At 29.6% G+C, this 19,404-nt stretch overlaps 2 protein-coding genes across 6 annotated transcripts; one reads left to right on the top strand and one right to left on the bottom strand.

Moving 5' to 3' along the window:
- The first annotated feature begins 357 nt into the window (after window positions 1-357).
- On the top strand, window positions 358-5,655 carry LOC103493441 (uncharacterized). Of its 5 annotated transcripts, XM_051084622.1 has the most exons (12): window positions 567-716; window positions 1,694-1,742; window positions 1,833-2,275; window positions 2,422-2,546; window positions 2,702-2,739; window positions 3,153-3,263; window positions 3,387-3,466; window positions 3,908-3,944; window positions 4,679-4,703; window positions 4,789-4,862; window positions 5,168-5,209; window positions 5,446-5,655. In XM_051084622.1, the coding sequence occupies exons 4-12, from the start codon at window positions 2,485-2,487 to the stop codon at window positions 5,544-5,546; spliced, it is 570 nt and encodes a 189-aa protein (XP_050940579.1). In that variant the 5' UTR covers window positions 567-716; window positions 1,694-1,742; window positions 1,833-2,275; window positions 2,422-2,484; the 3' UTR covers window positions 5,547-5,655. The 5 variants fall into 5 exon arrangements, with proteins under 5 accessions (XP_008452396.2, XP_050940576.1, XP_050940579.1 ...); XM_051084621.1 differs by having other exon boundaries at window positions 1,694-1,737; window positions 1,833-2,546; XM_051084620.1 differs by having other exon boundaries at window positions 1,833-2,546.
- Window positions 5,656-14,429: 8,774 nt separating this feature from the next.
- Window positions 14,430-16,210, bottom strand: LOC103503248 (UDP-glucuronate 4-epimerase 1). Its single transcript, XM_008467387.2, has one exon. It carries the CDS (start codon window positions 16,002-16,004, stop codon window positions 14,709-14,711), a length of 1,296 nt encoding a protein of 431 aa, XP_008465609.2. The 5' UTR covers window positions 16,005-16,210; the 3' UTR covers window positions 14,430-14,708.
- Window positions 16,211-19,404: the final 3,194 nt, after the last annotated feature.

Below are 19,404 nucleotides of genomic sequence, written 5' to 3'. Positions count from 1 at the left end.
AGTTACGTAGAACTTAGGCTCCCCTAAGTGTGTGAGACTCCATCTCACTTAAAATGACATTTTTTCTTATTCGTCTCATAAACTCCGTTCACTTGAGAAACTTAAACTTCTTCATTCACGTGAAAAGACATAATATATCATTCTTCCTTTCATCATTCACGGATTACTCTCCTCTTTTGCAGTGGAATTTACGCGAGGGGGCAGTAAGAAGGAAATAGAAAGAAGAAAAAAGAGTTTCATTGAAGATGAAAAAGAAGAAAGAGAGAAAGAAATCAAAAACAACTTCGTAACTTCACTGGTTCATGATATCAATCCATCTCAATTAATATCGTTTTGAGAGAGTGAGACATTTTTCAGGGAATATCGAAAATAGGTAGGCTGGTAATAATTAATATAAAAGTTGACATTTAATCGTGCGATTAATGGTAATGAATAATTCTTCCATTATTAAAACTTTACCAAGCAATAAAAATTAACTTTCAAAGGGTCAAAGTGGAGTTGAATTCAATTACGTTTCTTCTTCACTCATTCCGTGCTTCAATTTCGTTTCAATTTCAATCTTCCCTCTCAAATCGCCTCCTTCATTAATGGCAACTGAAGAAGCTTCTTCCTCCTCGCCGCCCCTCCACGGCAATCCTCCTCCTCCTCCTTCCACTGACATAGCAGCTTCAGCTTCTTCCGCTATTGATTTTCTCACCCTCTGTCACCGCCTCAAGGTAACTTTAAAAGCTGCCCCTTCAAGCAATTCTCACTCTAGTTTTAAGTTTCTAGAAATGATAGCAAAAGGGATTAAGGAAAAGTTGTAACCAAAGTTAGTAGCGGAGTACTGGAAATTTCGAGGGTTTACATTAATGGATTCATCATTATCAATCATCCTTGAATAAATATTTGTTGGGTTTTTTTCTTTTTTTAATTTTTTATTTTTATAGTTGCCACACAGGGGATGAAGCTCATTCCCAAATTTCTGTTTAAATGCTAAGAGTATGAATTTCTCTTATTCATTAATAGCCTTTTGACTCCCAATAAACCAAATGGTAATCTGGTTTAGTTTTTTTTTTTTTTTTTTTTTTAAGTACGAGTGACCCTTCATGTGTGTCTTTATTGATGAACTGCTCCCATAAATGTATGAAGTTGGACGTCACTGATGTATTGCGTTAGAGATGGTCATATCTATCATAGCCCAATGCTTTTTAAAGCTCAAATCACACTAAAGTGCAATAGTCTTATGGGGCTTAAGCGCCAGAGAAATAAAAAACGCTGGTTTTTTTTTTTTTTTTTTTTTTTTTTTGTGAGGTGCACTATGTATAAAGTTACCACATTAAGAAAAGAAAGCATAGTTGAAGTTGGAAAAAAAACAAAAGAAGAAAAATTCCTCTAACACAAGAAATTTTGCATCTAGACTTAGTAAATTTGATTTTTTAAAAACTTAATAATGAAGGAAAACCACTAATTACTACTATTTTTAAAAATAATGAACAAGCCCCAAGAGCAGGGCTTTGAGCCTTAGGACTTCAACTTTTCAAGGTGGGGCACAAGACTTGGGTCTTGAGCCTAGGCGCAAGCTCAAGAGGGCTTTTTAAAACATTGTTGTAGTTCTAACGCAATGATTATCTCTATCGCGATCTTTCATTTTTCTACTGTGTTTTCCCTATTGTATTCACAGTTTTTTGTGTTTTTGGGTGAGAAAATGAAGAACGCGATAGGGACGACCATTGACCCATACCTCTTAAAACTGAAGTAAGGTATTCATGTTGATGATCTTACAGCCAACTAATCTCGATGAAGGGGCTCCTCTACTGACTTTTGCCTTTTCTTTGGTGACTCTCAACGAGATTGGAAGAGCAAGAAAGAGACAGGCTCGCTCTGGTGTAAAAGCCAAGTAAAGGGCTCTTGCTGATACTGCATTAGAGATTATTTTGTTGGGATGGCTACAACAAGATACGAGACTCACTTTTTCCGGGCCTACTATTCTCATTTGTGACAACAAGAGTGCTATCCAAATAGCACACAATGATGTGTTTCATGAGCGAACAAAACATATCGAAATTGCCTTATTCACTTAAAGTCCATATTAGAGCTACATTTGGCCATCTCTAACACAATACGATAATTGTTTGTTATTTTTCTCACAGTATGTTGCATTTACCCATGAATATTGGGCGAAAAAAATGAAAGCACAATAGAAATGGTAATCACATTAGAGCTACGATAGACATGGTCATCTCCAACGCAATATGTTATAAAACATAGCAATGTGTTCTGATGTAAGCAGAAGGTTAGATTTCATCTGTTTGTTGGGGGCAGGTCATTAATCATAAAGATGATTGTGAAAAGACAATCCGTACAAAGATCTCAATTTGGTTTGTGTTCTAAGTTTTTTAGCGTTGTTTGACCATGCTACTTTATGTCAATCTGAATTAGACTACGAAAAGAACTGGATGGGTTCAGAGAAGAGTCAAGGATCCGGAATCCATAGCAGATCATATGTACCGAATGGGAATAATGGCACTCATTAGTTCAGATATTCCGGGCGTTAATAGAGACAAGTTTGCTATTCCTAACCTTTCATTATTCAGCTCTTATGATATGTTTCATTCTTCATTGTTTTTCGTTGTTTTTGCCCCTTGTAATGGTGTGTGGAAGGTGTCTTGACTCTACATGACCATTGTACATGACATGCTTCATTTATGTATATCTTCAGGTGTATAAAAATGGCCATTGTACATGACATTGCTGAAGGTGAGATATACTTTAATTGTCCCGTTCTGTCTGTTATGTTATAATGTGATTTGAACTTGCACTAAGCCTTACAAGAGACAGTGATAACATCTTTTGTCTGATGTTGGGCTATGACGATACAGATATTGTTGCTTGTATGTTTTTCTGAAATGAATTTCATGTTTTTGGGGTTTTAGTTTTCTTTGAAATTCAGTCTGATTTCTTATAGTTTGGTAAATTCCCTAAAAGTGTAACATTGAAAGACTAGACTGTTGGAATGTTTTAGGCATTCAAGTAGTCAACCTATTGCCTTAAAAAGGATGAGAAATCAATCTATTTCTGTAGGCAATCAAACAGTCAACCATATTTATCTTGGCTTGTTGGAATACTGTTATTAAATGGAAATTTTCATAACGTGTATATCATTTGAACAGCAATTGTTGGTGACATTACCCCATATGATGGGATTTCAAAGTCGGAAAAGCTTAGACGTGAACAAGAAGCATTAGACCACATGTGCAAGTTACTTGGTGGTGGATCAAGAGGTATGCACATCCTGTCGTATATTTTGAGTTTCATTCCCAATGGTCAAGATATATTTTTCCTGTGTATATCATCGTTTGGCTGTCAACACCATTTTCTTTAAAAAAATCATGTGAAAATTGCAGCGCAGGAAATCAGTGAATTGTGGATGGACTATGAAAATAACAGTTCACCAGAAGCGAAAATTGTGAAGGATCTTGATAAGGTAATAAGCTATCTAAGCTCGATGCTTAATATTTGCTCTACTTGACCCCATTGGTGTTGTCTTTTTGTAATTCTTTGAAACAAGCATCTTGCACATATTCTCAAATATATTTTCTAAAGATTGAAATGTTAAAATAAATAAGTTGGACTAAGCCTTACAAGAGACAGTGATAGCATCTTTTGTCTGATGTTAGGTTGGTATCTTTCTAGCTGATTGTTATTGGGATGTGAGAGTAGACAATGAAGTTATTGCATAGTCTATAATGGATCAAAAAGCAGAGTAGCTGTAGCAGTAGTCAGTTGATGAAAATTTGGGAGAAAAATGGTTTGACCAGGGAATATATGTGGTAGTTTTATCTGGGAATTATGCTCGACTTCGAAGAACTCTTTTGTTTTATATGCATATCGTCTAACCTATATTTACTTTTCATGACTTCTTCAGGTGGAGATGATTCTTCAAGCTTTAGAGTATGAAAACGGTCAGTTTTTTTTCTTGATATCTATTTACATAGGTTTTTTAATTGTTAGACTTGTTTCTCAGAGGCCAATGCTTTCTTTAATGGATAGCATATGTTAAATTTGAAAGATTAGATGGGAGAGGAGGGAAATGCAAATTTTGCTATGACATTTGTACGGCAAAGTAACAATGGTTTGCTGAAGTCTTAAAATCTTATTGGCAAGGGTCCATGGTTAAATTACATCTTGCATATATGTGATACCTAATCTAAACACAATTTATTTAAGATATTTCCTTAACTATTGAAAGCTGGTTCGTGTTTATAGCCAGTTCATCTCATAAAATGCATTCATCAAGAATAACAAGAACTAAGGAGAAACGATAGGTTTTGTTTCCCACATTTGTGGAACTGTCAAGAATCTTAGCTAAGATCAACAGGAATGTTTGTCTTGTAGCAATAAATTTCTTTCTGTATGTTGTGGCAGCACGATAGTACATTTTTATTCACTGAGACCAACTCCAAAGTATGGTCTTTAAATTAATAAAGATGGCATTTTTAAAAAATAGAAGACTGACCATCATCATGCATGAAAGGGTAACTTATTCACAAGATTCCAGCTTGAGCGAGGAAGAAAAACCTCAGCATCAAAGAGTGGAACTAGTAGGCCAAGATAGGCAACTAAAGAAACGACAAATTAACCAGCTAATGTTGATGCTTCTAAGAGATTAAAGGACCTAGAAGCTTGACTTACACAGAATTGTTGAAGAGCACAACAAAGAGGCAAGAGCTCAATCAATTCCTGAGATCCCTTGGAAATGTAGTTGGGAAGATAACAAGAAAGAAGTAAGCAGATTCGTCTTACCAGGTTAACAAGGCAAAGAGGTGGGAAGAGGAATGAATTGGTTGATAGCCTAGATCAGGATATGGAAACTAAGAAAGGTATGCTAAACTCAAAAAAATAAAAATAAAAAAATAAATGAACAAAGGTCACTACAATTAAGTAAACGAGTATCAGAAATAGGTCTGGGGGAATATTGCAAAGAACTTCAGTCTTGTCACGATATTTTTTGTTTCCTTCTGGACTTGCACATTTCTTGAAATTAATATTTCTCCTAAAGCTTTCAATAATGTTATTAGATCATTTTATTCTTAAATAGTTCTATCTTATTATTATTATTGTTATCTTTTACTACGCTAAATACTACAACCGATGATGGTAATCAAAATTATTTATCTGCGTGCAGAGCAAGGAAAGGATTTGGATGAGTTTTTTCAGTCCACTGCAGGTACATTTATTCATCTTCTGTTGTCTTTTCTTTGGTGTGTGTTTGGCATAACTTTTGAAAAAAAGTGTATTGAAGTGAAACGTTAATCATGTAAGCTCTTAGAGATGAAATTAGTGGAACTCTTGTTCTCTAAAACTACTCCAGCTGAATTTTATTCATTTTGAAGAATGCTCTTATTTTAAGTCTATTAGCACTTGGACATGCCAATCACATTTATTCCACAAATCTTCACGCAGGAAAGTTTCAGACAGAACTGGGACGAGCTTGGGCATCTGAAATAGTATCAAGGAGAAGTTCTGTCAATGACAGCGCAACACCCAAAATTTCAGAGAATTAAGATACCAATTCACCGTAAACATTTGAGGTTACAGTTTGTTTAGTGACATAATTGTTTCTTCTATTTGATTTTCCATTCTCATTGATCATATTAAGAAAATTTTTCAAAACTCTCATCCATGATATATATATATATATATATATATATATATATTGTTGAATTGCTAAAGACCATAATATTAATATTTAAATCATGCTCCAGAGGCCAACGCCTCTGTAAATTATGGTGCAAGTAAAGCCTACTCGATACTCAAGTTATATGTTGTGTTGTGTCATTGTCTGGTGGGACTATCAGTGAAAAATGGCACATTAGCTCAAGTAGAAGATTGTCATACACGTTTCTAAATCCAAGCTTTCGAAACCCTTTGGTTAATCTTAATGCTTGAGGGGTAGCATTTGGATCATGATTCTAAATATGAATTCGGTCCCCAGGGGATCTAGCATTTGTCATACGGAAAATAAGTTGGCGTCTTTTCCTTGGAAGGAAAGTCCTCAAATCCTCTTCATTCCAATGATGAATCCTATGTCTCCTCTCTAGACACAGAATCATCAAGATTTAGTATGGGAGTTAAGGGAATGGGTAGAGAGCTGATGATAATCTTTCTTAGGAGTAGCTCTACATTCCCTACGACTTCGCTACACCAACTACTATCTTTTGGTGCATACGAGAGTAAAGATCTTCGCAAACCAACCTAGGAAAACTTTTAAGAGGTTAGCAACATAGGAATAGTTTGAATCTTGGATCTAAGGCATTAGATAATCCACATGCTTAAGATACTTAGTCCATGTCTCAAACACCTCGCAAACGGTCAAGTCACTTCACGAGTTGGATCGGAGACATCTCATGATAGTTGAACTATGATAGTGTGTAACATCACTTGTGGTCAGGAAACATTTGTTCATGCTCAATCGAATTGGAATTCTATGGTTTTAGCGCAAACTAAAATCATCAACCTCAATAATTGCAAGATGCAATGTCCAGATTTGATTATCTATCGTAAAGATGGACGACTTCACCCAACTTGGTTTTTATTTTAAAAATTAAATTCAAATGATCTCGACTTTTTTTTTTTTTTTTCTCCTACAACTTTACCCAATATGCTCATTTGCAAATTAGATGATATTTGAGACAATATTGAAACATAAAGCTAAAACATCATGTACTTAAACACAATGTATGTTTTTTCGGTCTTTTTTAACTTTTATTGGTTGCTATAAAAAGGTTGTTGATGAAAAACTTTGATTATCAAAAATAAGGTTGTTGATGAAAAACTTTGATTATCAGGAAAAATACTTTTTTAGTCTCTATATTTGGGGTTTAGTTTTATTCGAAATAAAAAGGTTTTGTTTGTCCATATATTTAGTTCTTTAAATTTTGAGTTTTATTGATATTTGGTTTTTAGATTCCTAGATTTCACTAAATACTCACTTTTTCGTTCTTAGTTAATGCCTAGTGATAGGATTTTAAAAAAAAAATTAGCAAGTTTCACTTTCTTTCATTTACCATCGAAATTAAAGTTAAATTTTTACTTCATAATTATTTTTAATTCATTAATAAACAATGACACCAAGGATCTGAAGTGGGTATTTCATGAAAAAAAAAAAACTTAAAAATGTAATTCTTGAGACATTAAGGATCAAACTGAAACAAAACTCAAATTTCAAATTTTAAGAGTATTGATGTACATTTTAAAACTTAGAAGGTAAGTTCAAATCAAACTCAAAATTTATCGATCAAAAGAGCCAAAATTTGCAACTTAATTACAACTAAATAGTAACTAGATTCAAAACCTAGGAACCAAAAATGTATTTTTCCATCTATTACAATATATCCGGTAAATTTTTCGACATTATCTTTTGTTCAGAACTTCTTAAAGCAATTTGTTAAGTAAGATGTATAATGTTGTACTTTTAGATTTAGGATGTAAAATCCTTAATTTAAAATTGTGAATTGCTGAAGAGATTAAGTGTTAAGATGAGAGTGACATAAATAATAATGAAAAGAATTATATGCATTCAAATATTAGGGATGTGAACTTTTAACAAATTTTTTCTTTTTCATAATCACAATATGGAGTAGGCCAATAATTTTTGGTAAATGTCACTTTAATTTAACTTAAACAAAGATTGGAGACGTGATTTATCTCTTAAATTTGATAGGTAATTATTAACAAATGAAATGAAAAGAGGCATTTCTTCTTGCTTTAAATACATTAGATTCTTTATGTTTCATTAAAGCCCTTTTTAACTTTAACCAATGTTTCTATTTTTCTTTTCCTTAGTCTCAAGATTAAAATTGATTAAGACGTAGTTTGGGAAGGTAAATTAGCATTTGGTAAATTTTGGAACGAATTGGTTCGTTTGGTCGAAAACATTTCTGTTTCATGTTTTCCGTTTCTTGTTTCTTTTTTTTTTTTCCGTTTTCCAAACAATAAACATAAATATGTTTGCTTAACTATTCTTGTTTCCCGTTTGTTGAATTAAAAACAAAAAACAAGAACAAAAATTTGTTTGATAACTATTTCTCGTTTTTTCTTTTCACTTATATATATTGTAGTTTAAATATAATAAAATAAAAAATATGTAGCATGCATTAAAATATAAAAATAATTATCAAATACATAAATGGTCAAATACACATTAATAATTCTAACGTTAATATGTCGTTTTAAATTTTAAATGATGTAGACTTAAATCTAACTCACTTATATATATTATTATATAAATGTTGTGGTTGTAAAAATATTAAAATGAGTATATATATTGAAAGAAATATTATTTTAAATGACAAAATTACTAAAAATATTTACAAATAATAGAAAAATATCACAACACTCTTTATTTTCATATTATTTCTAAATATTTCGGTTTATTTTCTTACCATATTGATAGTTCTAAATTTTAAAATCAAAATAATATACAAATTTAAAGATTTGAAAATTCAAAATTTAATTTTTTATATTTATAAATATTTTTGTTCATTTTTCTATATTTGAAAACAATCCAATAGAAAATTTAAATTTTAAAAATCAAAATAATCTATAAATCTATATATTTTTAAATTGAAAATTAAATTACGATATAAAAATAATAAATAATAAATAAATAAATAAATATATATATATATATAAATAAAGAAATAAATATGAAAAACATATAAAAAAGAAAATAAAAAAATGAAAGAAAAATAAAATAATAAAACAAAAATGTCTCAACTGAGATTGGTATGTTACAAAATTTAAAATTCAAAAGATATTCAAAGTATAAATTTTGAAATTTGAAAATTGTATAAAAGTAACATATGAATATAGAAAAAGATAAAAGAATATATTGAAAAGAAAAGGCAAAGAAAATGAAGTATAAGATATTCAAATATATATTTGAAATTTGAAAAATATATAAAAGTATAACATAAGAATTAATAAAAGAAATAAAATACATAATAAAATAATACATTAAAAAAGAATAGCAAAAACTAATGAAGTAAAAAAAAAAAAAAAGACAAAAACATTAATCAGAAACGAAAACATTATCCAAGTTGTCCTATATTATTGTACTTTAGATATAAATAACTAAAATACAAATTTACATTTTTTTTTTTATAATTGTTAATTTCTTATGTAGTTGTTTAAAAGGTAAATTTTATTTACTTTATTAAGAGAAATAGTTTTATTTTTTTAAATTAAAAAAAAAAAAAAAAAAGATGAATATGGTATGATTGAAAAGTAAAAATTCTATTAAAAAGTGATGTAATTTTTATAAGTCTAACATTAAATACAAATTGTATTTTAAAAATGGTATGAAACGATTTGTTGTATCAAACATAAAAATGTCACCATTTTCTTTTTCTAAATCACTTTCAACCTCCCAAAATTGGCTCCAACCTCATCTAAACCTAAATTTGAAGTATAATATTGATTAATATGTAACGATCATATTATATTATTAGTTAATTGATGACATGAAATATCTAGTTTTGTTTTGAAAAACTATGCACGTCTATAATTAAATTAGAAGAAAAATTGTACCAAATTTTAGTACCAAAGAAAGAAAAAGAAGTTATATGAATTGGTAATGTTTTAGCTACTTGATTGATTTAGATGTTCGATAGGACTTCTATTCATAATCATATTAACACCAAATTATGATATGACTAAATGATATAACTCACTCATTTGTCACTTTCCTAAACTTAAAAAAGATTCCAATTAAGTATCGATCACCCGTAAACTGATGGAGTTTTTTCTTTTTCTTTTTTATTTTTTAAGTTCAATGATTCTGAATTCATGTTTTATTTAGTGAGCTACATTCGAATTGACAACAATAAAATATTCATAAATCAAACAAGAAATGTTTGTTGGATTGAAAAAATATCTTAAACACAGTTGAACTAAACACGAAAGAATTTCTCAGTTCTACGAAAGAGTAGACTTGGTGAAACCAAAATGAGCTACATTTTGAGTGATACCGTTATGCTTACCCTCATGAAAATATGGTTGTCAATGTAGATAAATATGTATGGATTGGTAACAACCAAACTTAAGCTTACACATTTTATCTATTCAATAATAAAAGTTGTTCATTTTCATGTGGAGAGTTTGCAATTTATCTTCAAAAGATTTGTAATTACTTATGAAATCTCATATCGTTAATTTTGAAGTTGACAGTACAAGTTTTATCTTCATTGAGATATGTTCGTATTACCTACATGTTTATGAAGTGTTTAATCATTTATAACAAGAGTAGGTATTGGACGGTCGGAATCGGATGTTCAACCAAACCAACTATGGTTAGTTTAGTAAATGTTCTAACCAATCCCGATTATGAAAAAGTACAAACTGACTGTTGGTCAGTCAATCGATCAATCGATTGGTTTAGATCAGTTTAAACCTTTGGATTTTTTAAAATGTTGTCGTTCCAAACCGACATCGATCAAACCTTTCTTTATTTTCGATTGGCCATCTTCAATTCAATCTGTTTTTGTCGGTGGACTCGGTTTTTTTATATATCATAAATCACCCCAAATTTATAAAAGCTCTTTTCTTAATAAAGGGGAGACTTTTGTTCCAAAGTTGTTAGGGTAACATTATCTTGGAATTAAATCAAGGGAAGCTAAGAAGAGAATACCCACTTTCCCTCCTTCAACTTAAAAGAAGAATGCTCAACATCAACCATCATTAATAATTTTTTAAAAAAGGGAAAAAGCAACCAACTAAAAAGTCAAAAGCTGCAATAAACAAATAAATGAATTTTTCATTTATATCTAAACTTGAGATTGTATGCATTAAAATTCTATCCTAATAACTCTAACCATTTAAGTTTTAAATTAAATTTATACCCTTTTTTATTTTGTTGCAAAAATATCATTATGACATATATAATAAGTATATTGATGCGTTAATACGAAACAAATAAGAAATTATTAATTTAGTTTGTTTAAAGGAGTTTATGGGAGGTCCAACGTCTAAAGTTTAAAGTATAACTTAATATTTTTATGAAAATATTTTTTTAATAAACGAGAACTACTTATTTTCTTTTTCTTCATATTATATTAATCGATAACGTACATTATCTTGTTGCAAGGAAATAAACAATGCTCTTTTTTAAATTGTTACAAGACTATCTTAATTTTCAAATTTTATTACATAAATCAACAAAAGAATAAAAAAAATGTTATTTAAATTAACAATTATTTTGTTCAAGTCTTTTACATCATTTCTCCTTTGTTTTTTTTTTTTTCCTTTTCATTAAAAAATGAAAGAAAATCTTTTTTCCATTTTCCACACAACCTTCACTCATTGGTTATATATAATAAGGATTTTCTTTTTATTAAAATAATAAAAAAAAGTTTCAATTATTGTTATTATTTTGAATTTGATTAAAAAAAAGAAAAAAGAAAGTAAACAAAAAAACAAAAATAAAATGCCACGTCCGAATACGAAATAAAAAAAAAAAAAAAAAAAAAAAAAAAAAACAAAGAAGTGGGCCCTATATTATTTTAGAAACCGGCCCTTGCCGGTCACCAATTTGTACTTTTCTATTTTATTGTTTCGTCCATATTCCCCTTTTAATTTTGAGTGTTTTAAATTCAATATCTTTCTAATATTCTATACCTTTTCTCAAAAAAATAAATCAAATTAGATTGTCATTAGAAATTTATATATATAATATTTATGCCTATGAGATGTTTTGTTTTTTGTTTTTATGTTATCAATAAAGTAAAAATTACAAAACAAAATACATAAAATATAGAAAAATTACTAAAAAACAAAATTTTCATATAAATATTTCATCAATTTAATTTTACTATATATCATGATGAATTCATTACACTTATTTTTTCTTTTGTCAATATTTTAAATTTTTTAAATTTTGATAATTTTCTTAAGATATTTATAAAATATAGCAATCACAGTTTATCTACAATAAATAAAAACATTACTATAGTAATATTATGTTATATTTATAAATATTCTCGAGATATTTGTTACTTAAAAAAATTCCTTTTAGCAATAAGGTAAGTAGAAAATTTGTTTTTAAAATTTATTAAAGAAAAATATACAGCCCTCAAATACAAAAACTTTGTGAACATACGACAAAATCTACAATAATATGTAAACATAATTATTTCCGGCTATGAACATTACATCATTACATCAATTTTCCTCTCAAAAATATTTTTCTCCTCCCTCTCATTTTCAACTTTATTCAACCAATCAACACCTTCCACGTTTCAACTAGCCCAAATAGTTAATTCAAAAGTGTCGGTGGATATAAATTCGTTGTTGTTGTTTTTTTTTAATATATATTAATTAATATTGTTTTGCTTAATTTAAACTTCTTCTTCTTTTTTTTTTTTTTTTATTATGGATGAATTAAAAAAAAATTAAAATATTAAAAGCGTGGCAAAACACTCATAATTGAGTTGAACAAAAAATAAAATAATAATCGTAATGATAAATTTTATTATTTAATAAGCTTCTCACAATCTTATTATAATTCATTCAAGTCCATTGTTTCTAAAATAAATATTTGAAATTAAATGAAAGGACAATGAATGATGAAAAAATTGACATCATTTTCTCTTTTATGAAAAGCCACATTGATTAAAGATTATGGGAACATATGCTTCCATATCATAAAACCTTTTCCTACACATCAATTGATTAAAGTTTGGATGATGAGCGAATTTTCTTTTTATATATATATATATATTATTAATAAATAAAATAAAATGTTGAGAATTTTTTTTATTCATAATATTTGATTTTTTTAAAAAAATTCAAGTAGACATTCTCGCGATAGAATAGTTAGAGACAAAATTTAGATATAGAGTAAAGAGTTTGATTCAGTGGATGTGGTATTGAAGTACAACATTTATGGAGAATGGATAAGATAAGGCATATAAAGATGAAGTCTTTTTAACCTAAATGGATTGAATTCTTTTCTTTAAAGAAACAACACATCTAAGTGAGAAAATTGAGTTGTTTGAACTAATATGGTTAGAAAAAAGCAACCTATGGTGATGTAATTTAAGATTCATGATTTGATAGTATAGAAGTGAACTAAAGTTAGTATTTTCTTTTTTTTAGTGAGACATTGGTAATGACAAATATTGTCGAAAGTCATAGTGCTATAAATAGAAGTCAATATCATAATAATTAGTTTAGCATTATACATATATCGAAAATTGTACGAATTTAGTTGCAGAAGAAAAGGCTTAATTTGCTCTAGTTTTTTTTTTTTTTTTTTTTTAATTTTATTATTATTACGATTGGCTAAAATTTAGAATATCAAAACCTAAACCATACGTATTTAGACACACAATTTTTCATCATAGTGTTTTCTAAATCAAAGCTAACTATTAGAAATCGATTAGGAATTTGAATGTTTACATAGTATATAAGAAAAGTATGGGCTAGAAATCGGACAAAAATTCATTTTTATTTAAAAAACAAGAAAATATATAGTTATCAAACAAATCTTTTTAAACTTACTATTTTTTTTCTTCGACAAAAATGTTCCATAGCTAATTCATGTATTAATGAAACTTAAATTAGAATAAATTAGTTTTGTGAATTTATATAGAATTTTACATTTTCTAGTGTAAAAATAGTAAAATTCTTGCGATACACAACTTGTTTAGGCCGAAAATCCAATTAAGAACTAAAGATTCTTAACTAAACTTTTAACGATGGAAATACGTTTTTTTTTTTTATCAAATTCACCGTTCTTCACCACTCTCAATGGGTTTTTGTAAGGAGTGACCATAAACAACAAACTATTTACGATATATATATATATATATATTATATATATATATAATAAAAATTCAAACAAAACATTTTTTACCATTTTCTCCAAAAGGTTATTTTCTTGAGGAACAAAAAAAACTAAAAAGGAGTTTGAAAAAAAGATAATAGGTAGAAAAAGACCCAAATAACCCCGAGAGAATTCAGTGTCGGCGAAGGAAACAAAAATGTCACAGCGTGTGGGGACCACATTGCCAGCTGGACCTACAAAAGAAAAAGAGAAACACCGAATCCGACTGCTTAAATTTATTTTCCTCATCCCCAATCCAACGGCTACCGTACGACTTCCTTTCACGAAAGGGGTGGTAGTGAGCGAGCGCCATCTCATACCGTATATTACGGTTCTCCGTCCTCACAAAATATAACAACGACAACAGAGACGACGACGACGACGACGACATTAATAATAATAATAATAATAATAATAAAACTTCCTTTTTCTCTCCTCCCCTTCCCTACTTCTTAGCTGTCTCTCTTTATTCATATAAATATTGTCGGCTGCCCCCACTCCAACGCTCCCCTCATAGCGCGTACACTCTACCCCCCAAAAATAGTATCACAGAATAATAATATATAAAAAAGCACAGTCACCATTATCTTCAACAGCTTTCTTTTCCTTTACACAAAAATAAAAAGAAAAGTACATAGTGAGACGAAAGAAAATAAAAGGGAAAAATCCCTTCAAGTAAAGAATATTCTTTTTTTTTTTCCTTTCTTTTTCTCCGAATTATATTTATATATATAAGAGAGAAAAAACCCATCTTTACTTTTTACCCCATCTCATTCCTAATTTAAGAGAGAAGAGAGAGAAATTCCAAAAAAAAAAAAAAGGAAGTAAAATATATATTTTTTTAATTTACGGGTTTTCCGTGATTATAGCCATAATAGGATAAATACCATCTAACAAATTTCTTCAACCCGGTTTGCAAATCAGTGGTCGGTTTATACCCGAGTTCCCTCCGAGCCGAACTAATATTCGCATGAGTAAACGGAACGTCGCCGTTTCCTGGCATTTCCACCACATTCTTCTTCGCTTTCACCTTCAAATGTCTCTCCAAAATACTCACCAACGTCGGCACTGTTACCGGCGACGTATTCCCCAAATTGAATATTCTATATGGCGCCGGTCCGGTTTTCTTCCCACCGGAACCCGTACTCTTCCCCGACGTATCTAACGAACCCAAACACCCTTTCACAATATCATCAATGTAAGTAAAATCCCTCGCCAAATCCACCCGGTTCTTCCCTCGGAATACCGTAATCGGCTTCCCTTGTAATATATTCCTCGTGAACGAAAAATACGCCATATCCGGTCTTCCCCAAGGTCCATACACCGTGAAAAACCTCAACCCGGTAATCGACAACCCATATATATGATTATACGTATGCGTAATTTCCTCCCCGGCTTTTTTCGTAGCCGCGTAAAGACTTGCGGGTTGGTCGGTTCGGTCCGATTCGGAAAAGGGGACTTTCTCGTTAAGCCCGTAAACCGAACTGGAAGAAGCCCAGACCACGGCCGGTTGTGGGTTAGCCGATTTACAAGCTTCAAGAAGCGTAACTAAACCGGCGATATTACTATGAACATAGGAATTTGGATTTTCCATAGCGTAACGAACTCCAGCTTGTGCGGCTAAATGCATCACGTGAGTAAAAACGACGACATCGAAGAGTTTATCCAATAATCTAACGTCGTTAATATCGCCGTCAACGACGAAAATCCCGTGATTGGAGAGAAGCGATTTCCGTGCCTTTTTCAGCGATGGGTCGTAATAAGAATTGAAATTGTCAAGACCCACAACGCCGTCACCGCGTTTCTTTAAAGCCAGTGAAACGTGTGAACCCACGAACCCCGCAGCGCCGGTGACGAGGACCGAGAAGCCGTTGGCACGGTGGGGTTGAGCGGAAACACGGACTTGTTTTTCCCATTGGATGCCACCCCAAGAAGCGGAGAAATAGCGGCTACCGGAGTCGACGAAGGATTGGAAACTTAAATAGGAAGCGGTTAGAGCGATTAAGAAGAGAGCCCATAAGAACATGGTGCTGGTGGAGGCGAAACAGCGGTGGAATTGACGGTTCATGGGATGGTTTCTGTCGATCTTGAACTTTCCGGGCGTGGAAGGGAAAAGTTCGTCTTCAAGAGAGGGCATTTTTTCAAGAATGACAAAATTCAATGGGGATTTTTGTTAGAAGAAACAAAAAAAGAAGAAGAAGAAGAAGAAGAAGAAGAAAATGGGGGAAATTTTGTGCAGATGTAAAGTTTTTTTTTTGCATCTGCTAATTTGAGGAAGGGAAATAAGAGGGTTATATATAGTGGTAACCCACGTTTGAGTGAATACGCGTTAAAAAGGACTGCCAGAGAGGATGCATTCTTGTTTGTTTATTTATTTATTTATTTAGTTGTTATTATTATTATTATTTTTCTTCAGTGAGAGACAGATGGGAAAACGGGGGGAATTTTAATTTTAATTTTAATTTTATTTAAAAGGGAAGAAAATTCAACCAATTACGACTTTTATTTATTTATTTATTTATTTATTTTGGTGTTTGTGATTCTTATGGTTTTCTAAAATTTGAATTATAATTATGAATTAAAGGGATTGTTTCTTTTTTTTTTTTTTTTTTTAAATATCTAGTTTAGTTTTGGAATATTATGTTTGAGATATATATGGGGGGGTGTTGATGGCAATCAAATTTTGTGTCGCTTTGAGAGTAGGAAGGGTGGGTATAACTCTTTTGTTTCTGTTTTAATGATGTTTTGTTTTTCCCTAAAACAAATGTATTTGCTTTTTTATTTCATTCTTTAAAAAATAGCGTTTGGAATTCTACATTCAAAAAAGAAAAGTGAATATTCAAATTTTGTTTTTTGTTTTTTTTAAGCTTTTAAAGGTAAATGGCATCATTAAAAAATAAAAAAAGTTTCATACTCCTTCTTATAATGTCTAATAACTTTATTTATTTACGAGCTTAAATTTTAAAAACTTTCATTCCAATCTTAATTTATTTTAGTATCGTTATTTTTAATTTTGGTGAAGTTTTGTTAATTTTAGTAATCGAATATTTTGAAACTAAAATAACCAACCAAAATAACATTAAAACATGTTTTTAATCGAAAAGGATAAATTCCAATTTCCATTCAAATTCGAGGTATTTTTTAATATAGCAAAAAATTTGAAAACTCTTTAAAATATACATCAACTAAATTTTTTATGGATAATTTTAATTTTTTACTATATTTTATAAATAATTTCTTTATATATATATATAGATAAGAATTCTCAAAAAGTACGTTTTACACCAAGTGTGGTATTTTATTATTATAATTGAATAAAATTATAGATTTAATCACTTGACTTTGGCTTTGGCTCGACTGGTTGTGTATTTAGTTTTGATTTTGTTCCTTAAATAAATTGGAAATTAAGATACTGGAGATACAGTAACAAGTATTAATATGACATGACAAGTATGCAAATTTGTGGAATTGAAGGAGTGATTTGCAAAAACGATAAATAATAAATAGATAGATAAGAGTATGATATTTAATTATGGGTAAAATGTGGGGCTGGATTTGGAAAGGACGATAACATGGGCGCCGTTCCCATTGGCTGTTTTATTACCCAAAAAAAGAATAAAAAGAAAAAAAATCACTCACTCCCACGAAATTTATTAAATAAACAAAACTATTAAATTAATTACCCAACCAATTTCGATACTTTTAAATAATTAATTAATTGAGAGAGAAAAGAAAAAAAAAAAAGGATGTTACCGATAACCGGAAGAAGCGGAGGCGAGTGGAGGAGAAGTTAGGAGAGTTGACCGGATGAAGACTAAATTTGGAATGACTTTGTACATACCGCGTTACCCGTGGAATAGGTAATTTTATTTTATTTTTTTCCTTTACCATACTCTAATCGATTTTAAAATTGATTTTTTTTTTTTTCATTTGACCGATTAAAGAAGTGTACACATAAGTAAATATAATATTAACAATCCTATTATATGCTTGAAAAAGTGTGCTTACTATAGTTCCATATAAATTAACAAAAGCATTTAAGTTATTAACCAAAAGTTTAAAGAATTGGTTTGAGAATTTATATATAATCTAAAAGATGTGAGAATAGTAATTGAAAAAAGAAACATTTTTTTCAAGAATAAATTAGACTGGAAGTGATTTTAGTTAGAATTGAAATTTGGTAAGATGTGATAATAGAAAGTAAGAAGATAATTGATATAGGGAAACTAAAATCTAGCATACCTATATTTGGGGAATAAAATCAATTACTATTACTATGTTGTAAAGTCTGTGAGGTTTCATTCATTCATTCATTCATTTATTTTACAAACCATGTTAATGTTGTAATTAAGTTGAATTTGTGTGTAAATATATAATTAATAAGATTAATAAATTAAAATAATGAACAACTCAGCAAATAGAGGTAGTGGGGTCTACAATGTGACACAACATGATTGATCTCTTAAATATTTTATTTCCAAGAAATTTTTATAGATAGGATGGATGGCAGTGGAGATCATGGGAACATGCTCTCTCTCTCTCTTTTACTCTCCTAATTACAAGTGGAAGTTTCTTGGAATTTTCTATATATATATATATATATATATATATATATATATATATATATATATATATATATATATATATATATCATTTTGTTGGAATGCTCAAAACATTGCTTCTCAATTGTAATCAATTTATGGAAGGAATATATAAATATACCTTTTTCACTCCCATCTGCTTTTCTTAACTTTTAAATTATATTTTAAAACTTTTTTATTTTCATGTATATTGCATTTTTATAATATAGTCCTAACTTATTTTATATTATTTCAGTTGCAATGTATGATTCGAATGAACGAAATTATAAGTATGATTAAGAAGAAAAAAAAACATTTTTTAAAAAATTGAAAGTGCATATTTATTTTCGATCACTCAATCATAAGAACTTTGAAGCCATCAAATGTCGAATCCGAATTTCAAATACCAAACCTGAGTGTTACATTAGTGATATTTAACTAAAATGTTTTTATCTTCAACTTTAAGTTTTGGTTTTTTTTTTTTTTTTTTTTTTTTTTTTTTAATAATATTTTGCTACCTAACATATGGTACTTTCTTTGGTATGTAGTTTGTTTGAACTTTAAACGTAAGTTTAGGTAATTACATTTATTTACACACTCAAAACTATGTTATCTTGTGGATGGGAGCTATTTCGTTTTTCTTTTGATCTACGATTGGACATTGAGTTATTCACCTATTTGAAGAGTTGTTTGGTATGAGCTTTGCTATTTGAATTCAATTAGGTTCCTTTCTTTGAATAAATTTTCACTAAAGTGCACGACTAAGTTATGTCATTTTTATAAACGAAAGAGGATTTATACGATTTAGTATTAATTAGTTTCTTATATTTCAATTTCGATCCTTGAAAATATTTTTAAAATAATATTCATCCATTTATAGTGAAACAAAATGGTAATGATCTCTCTCATTTAATTTATAAGATTTTAGCTAAATAATATTTAAGAAAAGTATTATAA

Source organism: Cucumis melo, chromosome 5 (genome assembly GCF_025177605.1).
Source record: "Cucumis melo cultivar AY chromosome 5, USDA_Cmelo_AY_1.0, whole genome shotgun sequence".
In the NCBI taxonomy this organism is placed as follows: Eukaryota; Viridiplantae; Streptophyta; class Magnoliopsida; order Cucurbitales; family Cucurbitaceae; genus Cucumis; species Cucumis melo.
The sequence above is the reverse complement of the archived record's forward strand: the minus strand, read 5'-3'. Positions and strand labels throughout refer to the sequence as shown.

Coding starts and splice junctions, on each gene's coding strand:
- LOC103503248 (XM_008467387.2), bottom strand. CDS start 16,004: ATGCCCTCTCTTGAAGACGAACTTTTCCCTTCCACGCCCGGAAAGTTC.
- LOC103493441 (XM_051084619.1), top strand. CDS start 588: ATGGCAACTGAAGAAGCTTCTTCCTCCTCGCCGCCCCTCCACGGCAAT. Junction 3,264..3,386: donor ACTTGGTGGTGGATCAAGAG/GTATGCACATCC, acceptor TGAAAATTGCAG/CGCAGGAAATCAGTGAATTG. Junction 3,467..3,907: donor TTGTGAAGGATCTTGATAAG/GTAATAAGCTAT, acceptor TGACTTCTTCAG/GTGGAGATGATTCTTCAAGC.